This window comes from Struthio camelus, chromosome 4, assembly GCF_040807025.1.
Source record: "Struthio camelus isolate bStrCam1 chromosome 4, bStrCam1.hap1, whole genome shotgun sequence".
Classification (NCBI taxonomy): Eukaryota; Metazoa; Chordata; class Aves; order Struthioniformes; family Struthionidae; genus Struthio; species Struthio camelus.
Genome location: NC_090945.1, coordinates 87207381 through 87231021, shown reverse-complemented (window position 1 = coordinate 87231021; position 23641 = coordinate 87207381). Strand labels below are relative to the sequence as shown.

The following is a 23641-nucleotide window of genomic DNA, read 5'->3' as shown; positions in this document are numbered from 1 at the left end:
GTGTCCCCCCTCGTCCGCGCCGTCGGGGCCGGGCCGGGGCCGGGCCGTGTCCCCCCTCGTCCTCCCCCCCCGTCGGGGCCGTGTCCCCCCTCGTCCGCCCGTCGGGGCAGGGCCGGGGCCGGGCCGTGTCCCCCCTCGTCCTCCCCCCCCGTCGGGGCCGTGTCCCCTCTTCCCCCGTCGGGGCCGTGTCCCCCCTCGTCCCCCCCGTCCGGGCCGGGTCGGGGCCCGGCCGTGTCCCCCCTCGTCCCCCCCCCCCGTCGGGGCCGTGTCCCCCCTCGTCCCCCCCCGTCGGGGCCGGGCCGGGGCCGGGCCGTGTCCCCCCTTGTCCCCCCCCCCCGTCGGGGCCGTGTCCCCCCTCGTCCCCCCTGTCGAGGCCGGGGCCGAGCCCAGCCCTGTCCCCCCCGTCGGGGCTGTCCCCCCCCACCCCGGCCGGCGAGGGAGGCAGCGGGGACGCCGGGGGCAGCACAGCCGCTTTACTGAGCCGCCGGCCCTGGCGGCGGTGGCGGCGCGGGAGCCGGCCCGCGCCGGGGGTCCCGCCGGGGCGTCCCCGCGCCCCAGGACGGCGGCGGGGGCGGCCGGTTCGGGGGGGGGGGGTGTCAGGGCGGGCGGCGGTGGGCGCGCAGGTTGCGCAGGCGCAGGCGGCGCAGGCGCAGCGGCCCGTCGGGGGGCGGCGGGCGGCCGCCGCGGACCCCCCGCTCCCGCAGGCGCTGCCGCGCCGTCTTGGCCAGGCGGAAGCTGCAGGCGGTGGGCACGTCCTCGTAGGAGACGCGGCAGGGCCGCCGCGCCGCCTCGTAGCCCTCGGCCCGCGCCGTCACCTCGTACTCGCCCGGGTTCAGCAGCCGCCAGTAGTCGCCGTCGAAGGCTGCGGAGAGCGGAGCGGCGTCAGGCGGCCCGGGGGGCCCCGGCGTCCGGGCCCCCCCGCCCCGCCGCCGCCGCCCCGGCCCTACCCGTCCGCACGTCGTGGTTGATGCTGTCCACCGAGATGATGGCGTCGGCGATGCCCTGGTCCGTGTCGGCGTCGCGCACCACCCCCTTGATGCCGCGGTGCACCTGGGGAGCGCCGGCCGCGGCGGGCGTCAGCGGGGCCCCCGGGCGCCCGGCTCCGGGCACGCGTGGGCACGTGGGCACACGCCTCGTGCATGTGTGCACGCGGCCTTCACGTGCACCCAGCACACGCACCCCGTGCGCACCCACCACACGCCTCGTGCATGCGTGCACACGGCCTTCACGTGCACCCAGCACACGCACCCCGTGCGCACCCACCACACGCCTCGTGCATGTGTGCACGCAGCCTTCACGTGCACCCTGCACACGCACCCCGTGCGCACCCACCACACGCCTCGTGCATGTGTGCACGCGGCCTTCGTCTGCACCCTGCACACACACCCCGTGCACACCCACCACACGCCTCGTGCATGTGTGCACGCGGCCTTCACGTGCACCCTGCACACGCACCCCGTGCGCACCCACCACACGCCTCGTGCATGTGTGCACGCGGCCTTCACATGCACCCTGCACACGCACCCCGTGCGCACCCAGCACACGCCTCGTGCATGCGTGCACGCGGCCTTCGTCTGCACCCTGCACACACACCCCGTGCACACCCACCACACGCCTCGTGCATGTGTGCACGCGGCCTTCACGTGCACCCTGCACACGCACCCCGTGCGCACCCAGCACACGCCTCGTGCATGCGTGCACGCGGCCTTCGTCTGCACCCTGCACACACACCCCGTGCACACCCAGCACACGCCTCGTGCATGTGTGCACACGGCCTTCGTGTGCACCCTGCACATGCACCCCGTGCACACCCAGCACACGCACCCCGTGTATGTGTGCACGCGGCCTTCGTCTGCACCCTGCACATGCACCCAGCACACGCCCTGCACACGCACACCGCGCAGTACAGCCTGCACAGACTGTGTACGGCACTGGGAACCGCTGACCGCGGCGCTGCAGCGGGTCGAGCTCGGTGCGGGAGCGGCGGGGGCCAGGACCCCCGGGTGCCCGGCTCTGCCCGTCCCAGCCCTGCACTGGGGCAGCCCCACGGGCAGCGCAGAGGGAGACGGTGGGGCATGGAGCAGCCCCGCTCCGTGGCCCTGAGCCCCGCATCCCCGGCCCCTGAGCCCCATCTCCCATGTCCCCAAGGCACGTGTCCCCAAGCCCACGTCCCTGAGCCCCATGTCCCAAGCCCACACCCCTGAGCCCCGTGTCCTATGTCCCCAAGGCACATGTCCCCAAACCACATGTCCTTGAGCTCCATGTCCCCAAACCCACGTCCCTGAGCCCCATGTCTCCCAACCCACGTCCCTGAGCCCCGTGTCCCCAGCCCCACATCCCTGAGCCCCTCGTTCCCAAACCCTACGTCCCTGAGCTCCATGTCCCTGGTCCTGTGTCCCCATATCCCCGAACCCCGCACCCCCAAGCCCCACATCCCCGGATCCCACATCCCCAAGCCCCGCATCCCATGTCCCTGAGACCCATGTCCCCAAACCCCACATCCCTAAGCCCCACACCCCTGTGCCCCACGTCCTGTGTCCCCGAGCCCCATATCCCTGAGCCTGGCATCCCACATCCCTGAGCCCCATGTCCCTAAACCCTGCGACCCTGAGCCCCACATTCCTGGACCCCACATCCCCAAGCCCTGCATCCCCATATCCCACATCCCTGAGCCCTGTGTCCCATGTCCTTGAGCCCCATGTCCCCAAACTCCACATCCCTGAGCCCCGTGTCCCATGTCCCCAAACCCCATGTCCCTGAGCCCCGCATCCCTGGACCCCGCATCCCCAAGCCTTGCATTCCCATATCCCACATCCCTGAACCCCGCGTCCCCAAACCCCATGTCCATGTCCCTGAGCCCCACATCTCTGTGCCCTGCATCCCACGTCCCAGTGCCCAGTGTCCCCATATCCCTGGATGCCACATCCCCAAGTCCTGCAACTCTGGACTCCACTTCCCTGAGCCCTGTATCCCATGTCCCCGAGACCCTGTCCCCAAACCTCATGTCCCTGAGCCCCACATCCCTGCACCCCACGTCCCTGCACCCGGCGTCCCTGAGCCCCATGTCCCGGACCCCACATCCCTGAGCCCCGTGTCCCATGTCCCTGGACCCCCTGTCCCCAAACTCCATGTCCCTGAGCCCCATATCCCAGACCCATGTCCCATGTCCCGGACCCTGTGTCCCCAAACCCCACGTCCCTGAGCCCCATGTCCCCAAACCCTGCGATCCTGAGCCCTGCATCCCGGGACCCCGCATCCCCAAGCCCTGCATTCCTGTATCCCACATCCCTGTGACCCATGTCCCTGTGTCCCCAAGCCCTGTGTCCCTGCACCCCTGCACCCTGCGTCCCGCATCCCTGAGCCCTGAGTCCCTGAGCCCTGCATCCCACGTCCCTGAGACCCATGTCCCCCAACCCCCCGTCCCTGAGCCCCACATCCCTGCACCCCGCGTCCCTGCACCCCGCCTCCCGTGTCCCCGAGCCCCGTATCCCTGCACCTCACGTCCCCACCCCGCGTCCCTGCACCCCACCTCCCGTGTCCCCGAGCCCCGTATCCCTGCACCTCACGTCCCCACCCCGCGTCCCTGCACCCCACCTCCCGTGTCCCCGAGCCCCGTATCCCTGCACCTCACGTCCCCACCCCGCGTCCCTGCACCCCGCGTCCCTGAGCCCTGCGTCCCACGTCCCCACGCCCCCCGTCTCCGAGCCCCGCATCCCCGCGCCCCCGACCTGCTCCATGTAGAGCAGCAGGGACTCGCGGTTGTTCTCCCACTCGCCGGGCAGCTCGGAGGCGTGCGGGAACTTGTCGCACGACAGCTCCACCGTGATCTCGAAGCAGTTGGTGTGCAGGTAGCTGAAGTCGTTCATGCCTGGGCGGGCGGCGAGGCCGGACGTCAGGGGCCGGGCACCGCCGCCGCCGCCGAGCCCCGCGCCGCCCCGCACTCACTGCCGGGCACCGTGTGCCAGTTGGCGCCGTTGATGATGTTGCCGGCGCGGGCGAAGTCGTCGTAGTGGCAGAGGCGCCGCTCCTCGCGGGCCATGGCCAGGTTGGAGGTGGCGTAGACGGTGGCCAGCCAGCGGAAGACGCCGTCGTCGGCGGTGGGCGTCAGCTCCTGCGCCTTCCAGTAGGTGCGCGTCATGTCGAAGGGGTAGGTGACCACCAGCTCGCCGCCGTGCAGGTTGGCGCTCAGCACGAAGGGGTACCGCTGCATCCAGTCGATCACGGCGCGCGTCTCGGGGGCCACCTGCGCCCGGGGCGGTTGCAAGGGGACGGATGCAAGGCGTCAGGGTCGGGGCCGGGGCCGGCACGCGGCTCCGGGGCGGCGGGGGTCTCCGCCGGGCTCACCGTGGCGTTGGCGAAGGTGTAGTACTCGGGGATGGGGATGTAGTGGTTGGGGAACTCATGGGGCACCAGGTCGTTGTCCTCGGCGTCCCACAGCACCGTGTTGAGGTCGGCGAAGTTGTGGTTGAGGTCGATGCCCTCGTAGGTCCAGCGCCCCATGGCCCAGCCGGCCAGCTCCGAGCCCAGCTTGTAGGCGGTCTCGTAGCCGTCGGGGTTCATGGAGGGCAGCAGGTGGATGCGGGTCTCGGTGACCAGGCGCACCACGCGCGCGTCGCCCCGCCGGTACTCGCGGCACAGGTACTCCATGAGGTTGAGCAGCAGCTCCCGGCCCAGCACCTCGTTGCCGTGCATCCCGGCCACGTAGCGAAACTCGGGCTCGCCTGCGGGCACAGCACGCCGGTCCCTGCCCCGCGGCCCCCGCCGCCCCCCGGCTGCGCCCCCCGGCCCGGGCCGGCCGCCACCTACCCACTTCGTGGCGCCCGGGGTGGTCGGAGATCTCCATCACGTACATCTTGAGGCCCAGGTAGCTCCGGCCGATGCTGTAGATGCGGGTGATGTCGGGGCACTCGGCGTTCACCCGCCGCATCAGCTGCGAACGCACAGCGCTGGGCACGGGGCCGCGGGGACCCCGCGCTGCCGCCCCACGGCACGGGGACCCCCTGCCCCACGGCCGCGGCGACCCTGGGGTCATGGGGACCCCCTGCCCCATGGCTGAGGTGACCCCAGGGCCCCGGGGACCCCCTGCCCCACGGCCGGTGGTACGATGCCGTACCTTTCTCATCTCGTCGTAGTTGTGGTGCCGGAAATCCAGCTTATCCGTGGGCACGGGATCGCTGGGCCAGTAGTAGATGTTGTTTGGGTCTGCGGGGAGCCGAAGGCCGGGCTGGAGAGCGGGCCGGGAGGGAGGGGGCTCCGGGCCACCGCCGGGACGCGGGAGCAGCCGGGGGCGGGAACGGGGGCGCGTGGGAAGGGCCGAGGTGCGGGAGCGGCGGGGGCGTGGGAACGGCGGGGGCGCGGGAACGGCGGGGATGTGGGAACGGCGGGGATGTGGGAATATTGGGGATGCGGGAATGGTGGGAAGGTGGAAACATCATGGATGCGGGAGCAGTGGGAATGCAGAAACGGCCAGGATGGGGGAACGGCGGGGATGTGGGAACAGCGAGGACATGGGAACGGCGGGGACATGGGAACGGCGAGGACATGGGAACGGCGAGGACATGGGAACGGCGGGGACGCGGGAACGGCGAGGACATGGGAACGGCGAGGACATGGGAACGGCGGGGACATGGGAACGGCGAGGACATGGGAACGGCGAGGACATGGGAACGGCGGGGACGCGGGAACGGTGAGGACATGGGAACGGCGAGGACATGGGAACGGCGGGGACATGGGAACGGCAGGGACGCGGGAACGGCGAGGACATGGGAACGGCGGGGATGTGCCCGGGGCTGGGGCGGGCGCCCGACACCCACCTGGCACCGGGCAGCCCAGGATCTCCGCGCGGAGGCAGATGGTGCCGTTCTCGAACCAGCTCTGGGGGTTGATGCGGATGTAGCGTGCCACCACCGGGGCGGGCAGCAGGTTGAGCACCGGCGTCTCGGGGTCCTTGTTCCCCGGGAACACCTGGCCGGAGGCAGAGGTGGGTGCCGGAGCGCCCGGGGCTGGGCCGCGGCCGGGCACGGCAGGCGAGCCGAGCCGGGTCGGGGCTCAGCTGCCACCCCGGGTGCCGCCGGAGCCCGTCGCACCGACGATGCCCTGCGCCCGTCCCCGCCTGCACGCCTCTCCCGCTCCGTCCCGGGTCGGCATCGCCTGCCGGGCACGGGGCTGGCGCGGGCTGCGCGCCGGAGCCCAAAGGGTTACCGCAGCCCCGGGCGCCCGCGCTCCCCTCGGCCGGGCCTCCCCTGGCTCCCCTCCAGCCCCTAATGAGAAGCAGCCACGCGGCTGTTGGAGCCGGCACCGGCAGGAAGGAGAGCGCGCCGGGCTGCGCCAGCCCCGGGGCGCTGGGGCTGGAGCCGGTGCTGCGCCCCGCTGCGCCCCCCCCCCCAGCCCTGGCGCCGGCCCAAAAAGCTCCGGCAGCAGGAGGGGGGGTCAGGGCCGAGCAGGCTCCGCCGCGGGGCGCCCGCTTGCCGGACGCGTCCGTGCACCTGCACGGGCACGCGGGCGCTCGCGGGAAGCCGCGGCGCCGGGCGTCTGCGTGCACACACGCACGCACGTGCGCGCGCAGGAGCGCAGCTATGCAGCACGCGTAGCCGTGCATCCACACGTGTGTGCCTGCACACGGGGACTGCACGCAGCGCACGGGTCCGTGCACGCGCACGCGCGCGCACACGCAGGAGCACCCACCTCCGCACACGCGCAGCAGCGCCTGCGCCGCCCCCGGCACACCTGCGCCGGCACGCGCGGGGCAGCACCTCCATGCACGCGCATCCCTGCGGCGCACGCGAGCTTACGCATGCGCGCGCCGGAGGACACCCGCTCGCACGCGTGCACACGCGTGTGCCGGCGCTCGCACGCATGCACGCGCACCCGCACGCTGCCTGAGCCCGGTGCGCGTGTGCGCGCGGGGGGCTGGGGCCGGGCGGCCGAGGACAAGGCGCCTTTGTGCCGGGGTGGGAGCTGGAGGGGGAAGAGCCGCAGGATGCTCTCCGGGAGAGGAGGCCAAAGGCAACAGAGGCGGCGCGGGGCCAGGCAGCGCGGCACGGCCAGCCCGCGCCGCTTAACCCCGCCGAGCCCTGGCCGGGCCCCGGGGCGCCGCCGCGGGGCTCCGGCCCCGGCACCTACCGCCTCCTGGGTGCCGTTGCGGCACGGCTGCCACGCGTGGCTGTCGTTGCTGACCTGCACCTTGTAGGACGTCACCCAGTCGTACCTGCGAGGGGGACGCGGCCGGCGGTCGGGGGCGGCCACGGGCTGCCCCCGCCGGGCGCCGCGCGCCTGCCCTGCCCGGCCTTACGTCCAGATGGAGTTGAGGCCCTGCGTGATGACGCCGGTGAAGTTGGTGAGCCGCCGGGCGTCGATCTCCAGCCACTGCTCCTTGTCCTCGTGCCCCGCGCACCAGCCGCCGTCGTAGAAGTCGCCGTCGTAGAGCCCCGACTGCGGAGGGAGGGGGTCAGCCGGCGGCGCGGGGGGCACCGGCGAGGGGACGGGACCCCTGCGGGGCACCCCAGGCACGCCGTGCACGGCCCCCGTGCACCCCAGGCACCGTCCGGGCACCCCACGCGTGGTGCCCGTGCCCCTCGTGCACAGCCCACGCGCAGCCCCTGCGCGCCCCATGCACCCCGCGTGCGGCCCCCACGCTCCCTGCCTACGGCCCCCGTGTACCCTGTGCACCCTGCACACGGCCCCCGTGCACCCCAGGCACCCTGTGTGCACCCCACACATGGTGCTCGTGCCCCCCATACACAGCCCATGCGCAGCCCCTGCGCGCCCCATGCACCCCGCGTGTGACCCCCCATGCACCCTGCACACGGCCTCCGTGCACCCTGCGCACCCCATGCATGGCCCCCATGCACCCCGCACACCACACGCGCGGCCCCTGTGCACCCTGCGCACCCCGTGCGCAGCCCCCGTGCACCCCACGCACCCCATGCACGGCCCCCGTGCACCCCAGGCACCCTGTGTGCACCCCACACACGGTGCTCGTGCCCCCCCATACACAGCCCACGCACAGCCCCTGCGCGCCCCATGCGCCCCATGCACGGCCGCCATGCACCCCGCACACCCCGCGCGCGGCCCCCGTGCACCCCGCGCGCCCCATGCACGGCCCCCGTGCACCCCAGGCACCATCCGGGCACCCCACGCGAGGTGCCCGTGCCCCCCGTGCACAGCCCACGCGCAGCCCCCGTGCACCCCGCGCGCCCCGCGCCAGCCCCTCCGGGCGCTGCCTGCCCTACCTGGATGTTGAGCCGCCCGCGGTGGGCGCCCAGGCCGTAGCGCTTGTCGCTGGAGGACCGGAGCTGGGAATCCAGCACGCGCAGCGACTCCAGCCCCAGCGGGGGACATGCTGGGGACAGAGCAGAGGGCCCCGCTCAGCACCCCCGCGCGGGGCTGTCCCCACGCTGCTGCCGCTGCCACCACCGCCCCGTCCAGAGGGACCCCCCGGGGGCCCGGCTCCCGCGCCGCCGTGGGGCAGGGGGCCCGGCCTGGGGCTGGTCCTGCTCGCCGTCCGGCACGGCACGGGGAGAGCGCGGGGAGTGGGCGGCGGGCGCCAGCCCCTGCAGCGCCTGTGCACGGGGGGCTCGGGCGCGGGCGGGGGGCGACGCGTGCGTTTGGGCGGCTGCTGGGGACGTGGGGGCGTCCCAGCGCCGGGCCGAGGACGGGCACGCGGGCGCGCTGCCGGCGACACAGGGCTGTGCACACGCGTGTGCGTGTCCGTGCCGGGACGGGGGCTGCGCCGCCAGGCCCCTCTCCGCCGACCCCCCGGCGCTGCCGATACCTACCCGGCTCCGGCGGGGCGGCCGCTTCCTTGGCTGCAGCCTTGGGCTTCTTCTTCAAGACCTTCTTCTTTATGACTTTAACCCGCACGACCTTTCTCCTGGGCACCGGGGCTGGGGGGCGGCAAAGCGGACGCCGGCGCGTGGTGGGCTCCCGCGGCAGGAGGGCGCAGGGCTGGGGGTCCCCGCCTCCCCCGGGGCACCGCGCCGCCTCGGCTCGCTCCTGCGCGCGCCCGCCCGGCTCAGCGCCCCGGCTCCTCTCCCCGGCTCGTGGCGGCTGCGGCGTGCCGGGTGCTGGGCGTGCGGGCGCTGCGGGTGCCGGTGCTCTCTGCGGGTGCAGTGCATGCAGCTGCAGGGCAGGCGGGTGCAGTGCGAGCTATGCAAGGGGTGCAGGGTGTGGGGGGTGCAGGGCGTGTGGGCGCTGTGTGTGGTGCATGTGGGTGCTGTGCTCATAGGTGCAGTGTGGGATAGTGTGGATGGGTGCAGTGCATGTGGGTGCCGTGCATGTGGGTGCTGTGGGTGCGGTGTACGTGGGTGCAGTTTGTGCGGGTGCAGTGTGTGTCAGTGCTGCAGGCACTGTGCGTGGGTGCAGTGCATGTGCAGTGTGGGTGCTGTGGGCACAGTGCGCGGATGCAGTGCATGTAGGTGCAGTGCAGGTGCAGTGCGTGTGGGTGCAGTGCAGGTGCAGTGCAGGTGCTGTGGGCACAGTGTGCGGGTGCAGTGCATGTGGGTGCAGTGTGAGTGCAGTGCGGGTGCTGTGGGCACAGTGCATGGGTGCAGTGCATGTGCAGTGCGGGAGCTGTGGGCACAGTGCGCGGGTGCAGTGTGTGCGGGTGCAGTGCGGGTGCAGTGGGCACCCATGCGTGGGTGCAGTGTGTGTGGGTGCAGTGCGGGTGCTGTGGGCACAGTGCGCGGGTGCAGCGTGTGTGGGTGCAGTGCGGGTGCTGTGGGCACAGTGCGCGGGTGCAGTGTGTGCGGGTGCCATGCGGGTGCCGTGCGGGTGCCGTGCGGGTGCTGCACCAGCCGAGCGCTGACCCCACGAGACAACGGGCTCGGGCGCTGCCCTGCTGCCTGACCTGCGCCCGCACTCGCAGCTGCCCGTGTCGGGCCGGGCCGGGGGCGGGCAGCACCCAGCCCCTGTGCTGCCCTCGCGCATGGGGACACCCCGGGGCACCCGCGCGCATGCGAGCGCCCTGGCCCCGCAGCAGCAGCCCAGCGGCGCCCGGCGGTCCAGCCCGGCACGGCCAGGGCACGGCGGCCGCGGCGGATTGCAAAGCACATGGGTGTGCATGCACACACACGCGCGCACACACAGAAATCTGCACCCCCCCAACACCCCCCCCACGCCAACACATGGAAAGGAATCACGCAGACAATACAGACACACACGCACTCACGCACACCACAGACACGCAGAGACACACAGAGCACGGACACACCAGAAGGCACAGCCGGACACACCGACACACCCAGAGGTGTGCTTATAAACCACACGCACACACGCACACACACGCTTGCACAGGCACACAACCGCACACACATACACCCCCCCAAACTCGGGCTCTCCCCCATAAACGCGCTCTCACACGCCTCCGTTTGCACTCAGGCACACACTCACACTCACACGCTCGTGCACACAAACACACTCTAATCCACTCACTCCCCCCGACTGTTGCGCTCACTAGTGCACACACACACCCGCCCCTTGTGCTCGCACACATCAAGTCTTGCAAACGCACCAGTGCATGCACACGCACCCTGTGTGCTCATGCACGCTCACACCTAATGTGAGCGTGCGCGCACACACACACACACACACTCTTGCAAACGAACACACACAAGTGCTTGCACAATCACACTTCCTGGGCAGGCACAAACACGCACACTTGCACGCACATTGCGCACACCCACCCACCCTTTGTGCTCACACACTAATGCACACACAGGGTCTTGCAAACACACGCATGTTTGTGCACACACACACACACACACACACACACACACACACACGGTCTCTCGCTCTCGCTCCCCTGTGCAAACACACCCACGCTCGCCCCCGTGCACCCACGCTCGCCCCCGTGCACACCCCCGCTGCCCGTGGCTCCCCAGCCCGGACCCCCGGCGGCTCCTACCTTTCGCAGCCGGCTCCCCCCCCTGCCGCCGCCGGGACGCGCCCTCGGGGCCGGCGGCTGCGGGCGCTGCGCTCCCGGGGCGCCCGGCTGCCGGGCTGCCCGCCGTGCCCCGTGGGCTGTCGGCTGTGCCCCGTGGGGTGTCCGCCGTGCCCCGTGGGGTGCCGGCTGTGCCCCGTGGGGCGCCGGCTGCTGTGCTCCGTGGGGTGTCTGTCGTGGCTCCTGGGGTGTTCGCCGCCGTGCCCCGTGGGGTGCTGGCCGTGCTCCGTGGGGTGCCGGCCGCCGTGCCCCGTGGGGTGCCCGCCGTGCCCCGTGGGGTGCCGGCCGCCGTGCCCCGTGGGGTGCCCGCCGTGCCCCGTGGGGTGCCCGCCGTGCCCTGTGGGGTGTCCGCCGTGGCCCGTGGGGTGCCAGCCGCCGTGCCCGGCGCCGGGGGGGGCTCGGTGGCCCGCGGCGCGGCGGGGCGCGGGGGGCCGTCGGGGGCGCCCCCCCGGGCCGGGGGTCGCGCCGGGGCGCCCGAAGCCAGGAGCAGCAGGGCGAGGGGCAGCCGCAGCATGGCGGGGCCGCGGCGCCGAGCCGAGCCGAGCCGAGCCGGGCCGGGCCGGGCCGGGCCGAGCCGAGCCGAGCCGGGCCGGGCCGAGCCGAGCCGAGCCGAGCCGGGCCGAGCCGAGCCGGGCCGAGCCGAGCCGCGCCGAGCCGGGCCGGGCCGAGCCGAGCCGAGCCGCGCCGCCGCCGCGCCCCCTGCCCGCGCCCCGCCGCCGCGGCCCTCCCCCGCCGCTCTCGCCGCCCCTTCCCGCTCGCTGCCGCCCCCGGCCCGGCCCCAGCGTGCAGCGCCGGGCACCGGCCCGACGGCGCTCGGGGCCCCGCGCTCGCCCCGACGGCAGCTCTGCGCCCCCCGCCCCTGCCGCCTGCCCCGGACCGCCTCGTCCCGGGCCGCCCTAGCGGCACCGGGGGGTCCCGGTCCCCTCCTGGGGGACACGCGCTGGCCCCGGGCTCAGCGCCCGGACGGGCCGCACCGCCGGGCCGGCCGGCTTGCGGCTGCTCGCTGGCCCCGGCCCCGATCCCGGCGGGGATTTTGAGGTCCCTTCCGCCCCATGGGTGGCTACGTGATGGGGCCGCGGCGCCGGGCGTTGCACCGGGGGCCTGAGACACCCGCGTCCCCGGGTGGCAGCGCCGGGCGCTCCCGGGGTTGCCGCTTGCACGCGGGGTTTTACCGCGGCCGGTGCAGCCGCCGCGCCCCAGAACAAACCGCTCACCGGTTCCCCGGCCCGGCCCCGCGCCGTCGCCCTGTCCCGCTCGCCCCGCGGCGGCTGCGGGCTCGCGGCCTTCCCCCTTCGCGGACCCCGGCTCCCGGGGGCACTCGGGGGCACCTTGCTGCGCGCGCGCCGGCGGGATGGACCCGGCGCCCCGGCTGCCCGTGGACGCAGCCTGGAGAGGAGGGAAGGGGAGCGGGGGCCGCGCTAGCGAGGCAGTCGTCGACGCCAGCGGCACGGCGCCTCCTGAACCGCAGCCATCTCCCGTCGGAGGAAAGCGTCAATCCCGGTGGCCGCGGTCCCGTGCCGGCGGGCGCGGAGCGGCGCGGAGGGCCGGTGCCCGCCGGCAGCCGGCGGCGAGGTGCGCCTGGCGCGTGGCCGCGGGGTGGTGGCGGCGGTGCTGCCCCTGCGCCCGGGCCGCCCGCGCGGCTGCAGCCCCCGGGCCGAGGCTGCCGCGGGCGCCCGCGACCCCCTCTCCAGCCTCCAGCCCGCCGCGGGGGCTCGACGACCGCTGGAATTTGGTGCCGCCGGCTGTTCCTGTTTTCTGTCCGTCCCCCGGCCGAGCGCACGTGTGCCCCTGCCTCTTTACGTAACGCCCGGGCGCCGCGACCCCGCGGCCTGGCGCGGTCCCGTCTCGCGGGGCGATGGGCAGGGTCCCTCCTCTCCCCCCCACCCACCCAGCGGAGCCAGCCAGGCTGCTCCTGGCGCCGGCCTCCCATGACCTCATTTTCCAGCCCGAAAGGGCCTTCCCGGGCCTGACTCTTAATTTTTTTTTCTTTTTATTAGGACTTTTTATAGTCTCCTGTGGCCGGGTTTGGGCCAAGGCGGGGAGGAAGCAGGCTGGGCCGTGCGCCGCCTTGCACGGGGCCCCGGTGTCCCCAAGCCCAGCTCGCCCCGGCGGGGCGCGGGGCCGCGGCGGCCAGCGGCGTTTGCAGGGACCCGGATCGGCGGCGTTTGCTGATCCCAGCCCGGCACCGGCTGCGCGGCCGGCGTTCCTCGCGGCTGAGAGCAGCCCCCCTCCTGGGGCAGGGCCAGCCCCGGCCGGGCCGGCAGCAGCGGGACGGCGCTGGCCGCGCAGCACCCGGGGCTGCTCCGGCCCCGGGCGGGAGGGAGCCCCGCAGCCCCGGCGCTCCCGGCACGCTGCAGCCCCGGCGCTCCCGGCACGCTGCAGCCCCGCATCCCGCCGGCGCTCCGGGCACGCCGCCGCCGCGGCTCTGACTCAGCCTGCCACGTATCGGGGCTTTCGAGGTTTGCTAAAGACCTGGCAGCTCTTTGCAGGCTGCTGGCCGGGCTGCTGGGGCGCACAGCCGGCTCCGGGGGCGAGGGGCAGGGCTGCGGCCGGCCCCGCTTGGCGGCCGCTCCGGCGGCGGCAGCCGGAGGCCGGCGCGCACGGCCCCGCGGGCTCCGATTCAGCCCCAGTCAGCACTTCCAGGGATTTCATGAATTTCCACATGCAGCTTGGAACGGGGTCAGGCCGGCCGCATCTGCGCCGCCGGCCGGCTGCCAGCGTCCCCTCCTGCCGCGCAGCCGCCTTAAAGGCACCGTGCTCTCCCGGCACGCCATCCTGCCGGCCCGGCTCGGCTCACCGTGGCGCCGGCCGCGTGGGCTGTGCTGGCCGAGGGGCAGGACCTCCCGGCCAGGACGGAGGTGCAGGCGAAGCAGGCGGGGGGAGCCGGGCCTCCCCGGGCTGGGATGGAGCTGGGAGCTGCAGGGTCACTCGGGTTTGGCAACTTGGGGGTGAACACTGGGTCCAATCCTGATCAACTTCTTCATCGGTGACCTGGCTGAAGGCACAGAGTGCACCCTCAGCAAGTTTGCTGATGATTCAATACTGGGAGGAGTGGCTGACGCAGCAGAAGGCTGTGCTGCCATCCAGAGGGACCTGGACAGGGTGGAGAGCTGGGTGGAGAGGAACCTCCTGAAGGTCAACCAAGGCAAGTGCCCCTGGGGAGGAATAACCCCAGGCACCAGTACGGGCTGGGGCTTGAGCTGCTGGAGAGCAGCTCTGCGGAGAAGGACCTGGGAGTCCTGGGGGACAAGTTGGCCATGAGTAAGTGCAGCGAAGGGCTACTAAGATGGTTCAGGGATCGGAGCACCTCTCCTATGAAGAAAGGCTGAGGGAGCTGGGCCTGTTGAGCCTGCAGAAGAGAAGACTGAGAGGGGATCTCATCAGTGTGTACAAGTATCTGAAGAGAGGGTGTCGAGAGGATGAGGCCAATCTCTTCTCCGTGGTGCCAAGTGACAGGGCAAGGGGCAACGGGCACAAACTGAACCACAGGAAGGTCCGTCTGAACATGGGGAAAAACTTCTTGACTGTGAGGGTGGCTGAGCCCTGGCACAGGTTGCCCCGAGAGGTAGTGGAGTCTCCTTCCCCGGAGATATTCATAAGCCGTCTGGACGTGATCCTGGGCAACGTGCTCTAGGTGACCCTGCTGGAGCAGGGACGATGCCTAAAGGTCTCTTCCAACCTCAACCGTTGCACGAATCTCTGAGCAAGGGGCTCCTTGGTGCTTCTGCGAGGGCTTCCTTAGCCTGCCGGCAGCTCTGGGATGCGCCTTGGCTCCAGCTGCCAGCTCTGCCCAAAGCCCCCCGCGCACCCTCCGGCGCTCCCCTGCCCGGGGGATGGTGTCACCCCCAGCTCCCCGGTTGTGACATCGCCCGCCCCATCCGGGGCTCGGCCGCGGCCGTGCCAGCGCCGAGCTGGGAGGATGCTGCCCCCCGGGACCCCAATGGGAGCGGAGCCAAGCGTAAGTGCCAGCCCCGAGGGAGCACTGGGCTGAGCCGGCGCGGGCTGGGGGTGCCGGGGGTCTCCCCCACCAGCCGGCCCCCTGGACGTCGCCTCCCGACGCAGCCGGAGCGGGGCCGGCGCCAGCACCGCCCGGGGAGCCCCGGCGAACGCGGGCGACGACCGACCAGCTTGGTGTCTCTGCAGGGCAGGTGCCACCGCTCGGGGGCTGCGCAGGGGCCATGGACCTGCACTGCCAGAGCCAGGGGCTCCTGGACGCCCTCGTGTGCCTCGTCCTCATTTACCTCATTTACCGAGAAGATCTCCTCTTCTTCTACCTGCTGCTGCTCCTGCCCCTGATCTTCCTCTTCGAAGAGCCCATCGGAGGATGAGGATGGCACCGACTCTTGCTCACCCTGCTCAACACAGAGTCCTTCCCTTGCCGTCGCGGTGTCTTTGCTGGGTGCGGGGTGGAAGACGCAGACCGGCTGCGTCCCCGGCCGCCGCGCAGCGGCGCGGAGGAGGCCGGCCACGGCGTCCCGCTGGCGGATGCTCTGAGCGCAGCCAGCTCCGGGGTCTGCAGCCCGTCTCGGGGCCCCGCGGGCTCCCCGGGGGCGATTGCTGCCAGCAGCCCCCCCACAAGGGGCCGTGGCGGGCAGCCGGCGGGCGCGCTCCCGCGGGGCGCCAGGGGGGTCCCGGCATGGTGCCCTCCGCGGGGTCCCACTGGGCTCGGCGCGAGGACGCCGCAGCACGGCCGCCGGGCCGGCCGCGTTTGTGACATCGGAAGCGGCCGGGCCCGGGCTGGGGCGGCACGGCGGCTCCGGCGGCAGGCGGTGCGGGCGCCCCGGGGGCGGGCGGCGGGGTGCCGGGGGCCGGCTGCCCGGCTGCAGCCCAGGCCATGCCGCGGGAGAGGGTGCCCGGCGGGGCGGGCGAGCGGCCCCCGGCGCGCGGCTCCCTCCTGCCCCCGGGCGCCGGCCCGCCGCGGGGGCCGCACGCGCTGCTCCCGGCAGCCGCCCTGCGCCTCCTGGCCCTGGCCGCGGCCGGCGTCTCCGGCCTCTTGCTCGCCCTGCCCCTCGCCTTCGCCGCCTCCAGCAGGTAGGACGAGGCCGGGGGCGCGGAGCCGGCCCCGCGCGGCCCCCCCCCTCCCCGGCCGTGCCGCTCAGCGCCCCGTGCCCGCAGGGCCGGCGCCGCGGCCGAGGGGGAAGCGTGGCTGGCGGCCGGCCGGGAGCGAGGGGCCGGCGCGCTGCTGCGGAGCGACGTGCTGCACGGCCTCCGCAGCCTCCTGGACCTGCTGGTGTCCCTGGGGGCCGGCTACCTCCTGGTGCACGCCGGGCTCGTCTTCGGGCGCCTCATCTACCTGCTGCCCGCCCTCTGCGTCCTGGCCGAGCGCCGGCCCTGAGCGGGACCCCAGCGGCCCCGGATAACACAGACCCGACGTCCTGCAGCTCCCTCGTCCCGCTGGTTGCTTGCACGCGCGAGCGGGGCCCCGCGTCCCGCCGGCGCTGGAGGAGACGGGAGCTGCGTCCCGCCGGTGCGCTGCTCCGAGAGGCGCCCGCCCTGCGCCCGCCACGGTCCCGGCACCCCTGCGCTGCGCCCCAAAAGGGTGCTGGGGCCATCCCTGCCCTGCACCCCAAAACTGCCCTCTGCCTCCCCGCGCCGGCACCCTCATCCCTGGGGATGCTCCGTGCGGGTGGTCACAGCCCCCAGCCCGCGCAGGGAGGGTGCAGGGATGCTGGGGTCGGTCCGGGGGGGCCTGGGGCAGGGGGGCCCCTGGGAGGCAAAGGCACGTTGGGGATGGGTGCAGGTGCCCCCTGGGCTCCCCGAATGCCTCCGAGCCCATCGTCCCTCTCTGTCTTCCTGGCCATGTGGCAAACCCGGGACGCGCACCCACCCAAGCCGCGTGTGCACAGCTGGCTGCGGAGACGCAGCCCCCCGCACAGCCCCCAGACACGCACACACGGAGCCACCAGGGATGTTTCCAGCTTTATTGGCAGGCGGCTTTGCTGGCCGAGGCGCGGCGGTGGCGGCGGCGGCGGTGGCGGCGGTGGCGGCCGGGGGTCTTGCAGGCGGCCGGCGCCGGCGGGGACGGCTCAGTAGTGGCTGCGCCTGCCGCGCCGGCGCCGCGAGTGGTGGTGGCGGCGGTGGTGGCGGCGGTGGCTGTGCCCGTGCCGGCGGTGCCTGTGGTGCCGCCTGCCGTGGCCTCGCCGGCGGTGGCTGCGGCGGCGGCTCCTGCTGCGGGTCCTGCTGCGCTGGTACCTGGCCATGCTCGGGGCTGGGCGAGCGGTGCGGGGCGCGGGACGGCCGCCCGGTGCTGCCGGCGGGTCTCTGCCCGCCGCCCCGGCGCCGCCTTTATGGGGGGGCACCGGGGCGAGGCCCTTTGTGACGGGCGCCCGCCGCCCCGGCGCCCGCGCTGTGACCACACAAGGGCCCCGCCGCCGCCCTGCCGCCCCCAAAACGCAACGTTTCCCACGCACGTACGACGTGGACATTGCAAGCAGACTCTTCCGTAGTTTCTCCGGCGCATTTCCCCACGGGAAGGGCCGAGCCCCGCGGCCCGGCAGGGTTTCCGTCGCCCCCACGTCCCCTCCCCGGCAGCCCTCGTGCCTGGAGCACTGGGATGCTTTTGCTTTCCTCCATGCACGCCTTGGTCCCGGAGATGTTTGCCCCATGGCTGCGTGCGTTGGGCAGCACGCGGTGGGTTGCGGCCCCCCGGGGCTATGGCGGTTGGGATGTCGTCCTGCACCCTCGCTGTTCCCGCGAGCGGTGCCAGCGCCGGGTGCCCAGGCCCTGCGGTGCACGGAGCTGGTGCACGGGGCTGGTACACGGGGCTGGTGCACAGGGCTGGTGCACAGGGCTGGTGCACAGGGCTGGTGCCCGGGGTTGGTGCATGGGGCTGGTGCCCGGGGCTGGTACACGGGGCTGGTGCACGGGGCTGGTGCCCGGGGCTGGTGCACAGGGCTGGTGCCCGGGGCTGGTACACGGGGCTGGTGCACGGGGCTGGTACACGGGGCTGGTACACGGGGCTGGTGCATGGGGCTGGTGCATGGGGCTGGTGCCCGGGGCTGGTACACGGGGCTGGTACACGGGGCTGGTGCATGGGGCTGGTGCATGGGGCTGGTGCCCGGGGCTGGTGCATGGGGCTGGTACACAGGGCTGGTGCCCGGGGCTGGTGCATGGGGCTGGTACACAGGGCTGGTGCCCGGGGCTGGTGCCTGGGGCTGGTACACGGGGCTGGTGCACGGGGCTGGTGCCCGGGGCTGGTACACGGGGCTGGTACATGGGGCTGGTGCCCGGGGCTGGTGCACGGGGCTGGTGCCCGGGGCTGGTACACGGGGCTGGTGCACGGGGCTGGTGCCCGGGGCTGGTGCACGGGGCTGGTGCACAGGGCTGGTGCCCGGGGCTGGTACACGGGGCTGGTGCACGGGGCTGGTACACGGGGCTGGTACACGGGGCTGGTGCATGGGGCTGGTGCATGGGGCTGGTGCACGGGGCTGGTACACGGGGCTGGTACACGGGGCTGGTGCATGGGGCTGGTGCATGGGGCTGGTGCCCGGGGCTGGTGCATGGGGCTGGTGCCCGGGGCTGGTGCATGGGGCTGGTACACAGGGCTGGTGCCCGGGGCTGGTGCATGGGGCTGGTACACAGGGCTGGTGCCCGGGGCTGGTGCCTGGGGCTGGTACACGGGGCTGGTACACGGGGCTGGTGCCCGGGGCTGGTACACGGGGCTGGTACATGGGGCTGGTGCCCGGGGCTGGTGCACAGCTCTGGTACATGGGGCTGGTGCACGGGGCTGCGCTTGCACCGCAGGTGCCAGGGCCCACGGGGCTGCTCCGGGCTGACCCCCCCCACCCCGGTCCCCTTCCCCACGACCAGATTATCCCTTTCTGGCTCCTTGCAAAGCTCTTCTTAATGCCAGCTGTCTGTTCAGGTTTCCGCCTCAATATTCCCCCCTCCGCAGCCAGTTTTGCTCACAGTTTTTCCCAGCTTTGGGAATTTTGCTTTTTAGACACCCCGAGTTTCTCTCGGTTACGGCTTAGCCCTGGCCCCGGTTTGTCCGGAGCGGATGTACTAAGCCGCAATCTTGGCTGGGTGGGCAAGCAGCAGCCGGGCACGGGGTGGGCTTCGCCTGGCAGCCGGGGCGCAGGGCGGATGCCGCGTGCCAGGGGCAATCCCGCCGCGCTGGGAGAGCGGGGCCGAGCCGCTGCCTGGCTCGTCCCGGCCGCACCTGGCAAACGGGCCGTTCGGCCCCTTCCCGCACGGTTTGCGCGGCTTCCCTGCGCGCAGCGGCGTGGGAAAGACCCAGCACCCGCCGCCGGGCTCCTCGCCTCACAGAGCCCCGGTGTGATGAGCCGGGGACGCCCTCATATATGGGGGACCCCTCCCCACGGCACCCCCGGGGCCGCCGGCTCACTGCAGCAACCGCGGCGGGGGAAGCGGGCTAGGAGGGAAGGATCCGGCCTGTCCTGCGCGGCGGCATGCCGCTGCGCCCGGCGCGCTGACGGCCCGCACCATGGCCCGGCAGCGGCGCCCCGCGGCCCGGGGCCGCGGCCCGGGGCGGAGGAGCAGGGCCCAGCGGCGGCGGCGGCGGCGTGGAGCAGCCAGCGGGAGCAGGAGGAGGAGGAAGCGGCGAGGTAAAGCGGGAGCAGGCAGACGGGCAGGACCTGCAGCCCGGAGGCGTGCGGAGGGGAGAGGGGCCCTGAGCGGCTGCCGCGCATCTCGAGACGTTGGCACGGGTGCTGCCGGCGCGTCGCCAGCTCCCCGTTCCCCAGCACGCGTGCGTTTTAATTGCGACTGCAGCAAAGGGATTTGCAGGAAGAGGACCGCCCAGGAGATGCCTGACTGCCCGTTTTGTTCGCCCGCAGCTTTCGAAGCGCGAACCGTCTACTACTACAGGAGGAGGCAAAACCTCTGAAGAGCTTTGCTGGGCCTGCAGACTTCCAATAAAAGCCCCCGGCTTCCCGCAGCCGAAGGCACGGGGACCCCCTGGCGCCGCGCTCTGCCATCAAACGCCGCCTGTGTTGCCCTGCGTCCCCCCAAGCCCCCGCGCCCCTTCCGAGCCCCCACATCCTGTTCGAGCCCCTGCACCCCCTCCGAGCCCCCGTGTCCCCCCCCGAGCCCCCGCAGCCCCCCCCAAAGCTCCCCCCGAGCCCCCCCCGAGCCCCGCACCCCCCCCGAGCCCCCCGCACCCCCCCCGAGCCCCGCGCCCCCCCGTCGGGCCGCGGCCGGCAGCAGCACGCGGCGCCCGCGGTGCAGACGGTTTATTGGCGCCGGCTCGGCCGCGGCTCCGGCGGCGCTAGAAGATCACGCTGCGGCGGTAGTGGGAGCGGCACCGGGCTGCGAGAGAGGGCAGAGGCGTGAGCGGCCCGGCCCGGCCCGACCCGGCTCGGCTCGGCTCGGCTCGGCCCGGCCCGGCCCGGCTCGGCTCGGCTCGGCCCGGCTCGGCCCGGCTCGGTCCGGCTCGGCTCGGCTCGGCCCGGCTCGGCTCGGCCCGGCTCGGGGCGGCGGGGGGCTCTCACCTCGCGAGCCGGCCCGGCGGGCGCGGGGCCGGCACCGGGGCCGGGGCCGGGGGCGCCGCCGAGGCCGGGGCCGGCAGCCCCGGCTCAGGTAGCGGACGTAGCGGACCATGGGGCGGCGCGGGGCGGCGGCGGCGGCGGCGGCGGCTCTGAGCTGGGGCCCCCCCGGCGTCACAATGGCCCCGAACGGGCGGGGGCGCGGGAGGAGCCCCCGGGAGAAGCACCCCGGAGCGACCACCCGCCAAGGGGAGACCCCCCCCCGGGGGACGAGCCCCCCCCATGTAGGGACTCCCCCAAGGATGAGCCCCCGGGGGATGAACCCCCCCGGAGTGACCCCCCCATGTAGAGACCGCTGGAGGGATGAGCCCCCCCCATGTAGGGACCCCTCCCATGTAGGGACCCCCCCGCAGGGATGAGCCCCTGAGGGATGACCCCCCCTATGTAGGGACCCCCCAGGGATGAGCTCCCAGGGGATGAACCCCCTCTAGAGTGACCCACTCCCAGGGACAGACCCCGGGGGGATGACCCCCCCCATGAAGGGACCCCCCCCATGTAGGGACCCCCTAGGGATGAGCTGCCCTGGCATGAACCCCCCTGGGCAGAGACCCCCCCCAGGCTGCGACCCCCCTGGCCCCCCCCAGGCGGCACCCCCAGGGCTGACCCGAGGTCTGCTGGACCGCCTGCCTTCCCAGGACACGGGGAAAACCCGTTGGCCGCCAAGCCCAGAGGGGCCCTGACGCGGCGCCCGTCCCCTCCCGGGGGGCCGGAGCCGCCCTGGGGAGCGTCGTCGCGCAGGCGACCGCGGCGGGAGCACCCGAGCCCCGGCCGTTCCCCTCCGGGACGCCCCGAGGCTGGCGGGGACGTGGCCTCGGGACGGCCACGGTGCAGGGCGAGCAGCCTCCCAGCGCCCCGCTACGCAGCAGCCTCTGCACCGCCGGCGGGGGGCCGAGCTCAGCCCCCGCACCCCGCTCCGGGCAGGAGCAGCCCATGGCCCGGCCATGGGAGCTGCCGGGGGGGGGACACCGGCCACGGGCCGGCCCGGATCCAGCCGTGTGCAAGGAAGGGAGCAGCCAGGACGCAGGGGGACGGGGACACTGGGCCCGTGCCCACCTCTGTATTGCGCTGCCTGCCGTCACGCGCGCCTCAGCTCCTGCCTGAGCAGCTCCTGCAGCCACTGGATGCAGGAGAGCAGGAGCAGGGCGGCCAGCAGGAACTGGCCCAGCAGGAGGAGGGAGGGCAGCAGGCTGCTGAAGAAGATGTGCATCGCCGCCACCACGAGCGTGAAGCAGAGGACGGCGGCGTAGCTGGCGAAGACGCAGAGCGCCAGGACGAACACGATGCTCAGCACCATGCTGGCGCCGTCGAGGACTTCCCGCACGATCCTGCACGCCCACAGCGACCCCCTGGCCGTCCGGAGGGACGTGCCGGCGGGCGGCCGCGGCGGCCGGGCCATGGTGCCGTCCCTGCGCGGGTGCAGAGGGGACGCCGCGGTGAGCCCCGGGGCAGCGGGCTGGGGCACGGCCACCGGCAGCGCCAGCTCTGCTGGCAGCTCTGCCCTCGCGCCTCGCTGCGGCATCGCGGCAAAGGCACCGCGGGTTTGCATCCCCCCGGCTGCGGCATGGCCGTGGTGGAGAAAGACCCCTGGGCAGCACGGGGCTGGGGGCGGCGGAGCCCAGACGGGAGCACGGCGGGGCCCGTGGCTCGGCGTGCCCCCTTTGCCTCCCGTCCCGAGCGGAGCAGCTCAGCGGGGCAGGCGGGCCGTCCCGTGCCTTGCCTTCGCCAGGAGCTTCCGCCGGCATCCCGGGGGGCTCCGGGCTGCGGCGCCGGCTGGGACTGGGGCCGCGGGGCAGGGCGGCGTGCCGGCACCCCGTGCCGCAGCTGGGTGACACGTACCCGATGCCGGGGTCCCGCGCCGTGCACCCCGAGGCAGACGCCCTGTGCCAGGACCCTGCGCCGTGCACCCCAAGCCGGGTGCCCTGTGCCAGTCACCTGGAGCCGCAGGGTCCCCTGATGTCACAGTCCGGCCTGGTTGGACAATGACCCACGAGTGAAGCACCCACCTCACTTGTCCCCAGGGGTTTGTCCACCTCCATCCCTCGCTCCGCTCCCTTTGGGGCTGCATCCGCCCCTGGGGACCCGGAGGCAGCCGGTTTCCCCCGATCCCAGACCAGCTGGCGAGTGACACTGTTGTGGCCCCGGCTCCTGCCGGTGGGACGTGGGGGAGTGGGAGCCCCACGGGGTGTAGCTCGGCCCTCTCCATCCCTGTTTGCTCCCCATGGCAGGGCAGTTGTTAGCGGGAGAAGGAGACAGGATCTGTCCAGGGCGCACAGGGGCCACCAAGCGCCGCGGCAGGGGGACCCCCGAGACGTCCCAGCCCCTCCGCGGGCTCAGCTTGCAGGAGCGCAGCATCCTCTGCGCCGTGCAGCGAGCCAGGCGCCGCTGCCAGCGCCGTCTCCAGCGTGCCCCGGGCCTCCTGGCAGCCCCTGGCCGGCTCCGGCTCGCGCCGCGGCGCGTCCCTCTCCTCCCCTTCCTGCTGGCGCCGGCTCGCTCGCCGAGGCGCTGCCGGCGGCGGGGGCTGCGGCTGCCGGCCCACAGGCTGTGCAACGAGCTCCTCTGCTCGCTCCTCGCCTTCCTCCTCTCCCTGTCCCCCCCTTCCTCTTCCTCACCCTGGGGACGGGCCCTGGAAGGTGCTGTGCAGAGCAGGGCGAATACAGCACGGGCGCTCGTGCGCTGTGTCCGGCCATGCTCGGGCAGAGGCCGGCCGGAGCGGTGCAGCGGCTCCCCGGGCCCCGCAGCAGCAGCCACGGGGTGGCTGTGCGGAGCAGGGCGATCCTGGGGACACTGCGGGTGGCAGCGATGTCCCAGGCAGGACATGGGGCAGCCGTGTGGAGCAGGGTGATCCTGGGGACACCGCGGGTGGCAGTGATGTCCCAGGCAGGACACAGGGCAGCTGCACGGAGCAGGGTGATCCTGGGGACACTGCGGGTGGCAGCGATGTCCCGGGCAGGGCATGGGGCAGCTGCACGGAGCAGGGCGATCCTGGGGGCACCGCGGGTGGCAGTGATGTCCCAGGCAGGACACAGGGCAGCTGCACGGAGCAGGGTGATCCTGGGGGCACCGCGGGTGGCAGCGATGTCCCGGGCAGGACACAGGACAGCTGCGCGGAGCAGGGCGATCCTGGGGACACTGCGGGTGGCAGCGATGTCCCAGGCAGGACATGGGGCAGCCGTGCAGAGCAGGGTGATCCTGGGGA

At 73.7% G+C, this 23641-nt stretch overlaps 1 protein-coding gene across 1 annotated transcript; it reads right to left on the bottom strand.

The window, feature by feature from the left end:
• Positions 1-596: 596 nt before the first annotated feature.
• Positions 597-11453, bottom strand: CPXM1 (carboxypeptidase X, M14 family member 1). Its single transcript, XM_068942929.1, has 13 exons — positions 10904-11453; positions 8778-8885; positions 8232-8341; positions 7292-7431; positions 7123-7207; positions 5814-5964; positions 5114-5202; positions 4807-4930; positions 4345-4721; positions 3946-4243; positions 3729-3868; positions 948-1050; positions 597-862 (listed from the first exon to the last, which is right to left on the bottom strand). Exons 1-13 carry the CDS (start codon positions 11451-11453, stop codon positions 597-599), a joined length of 2541 nt encoding a protein of 846 aa, XP_068799030.1.
• Between the last annotated feature and the right edge of the window lie 12188 nt (positions 11454-23641).

What these genes read in the sequence shown, in the direction of transcription:
- CPXM1 (XM_068942929.1), bottom strand. Translation starts at nt 11,453, where the DNA reads ATGCTGCGGCTGCCCCTCGCCCTGCTGCTCCTGGCTTCGGGCGCCCCG. An exon ending in ACTACGACGAGATGAGAAAG is followed by an intron (nt 4,931 to 5,113) that starts GTACGGCATCGT and finishes GTGCGTTCGCAG; the next exon opens with CTGATGCGGCGGGTGAACGC. An exon ending in CTGGCACACGGTGCCCGGCA is followed by an intron (nt 3,869 to 3,945) that starts GTGAGTGCGGGG and finishes CCGCCCGCCCAG; the next exon opens with GCATGAACGACTTCAGCTAC.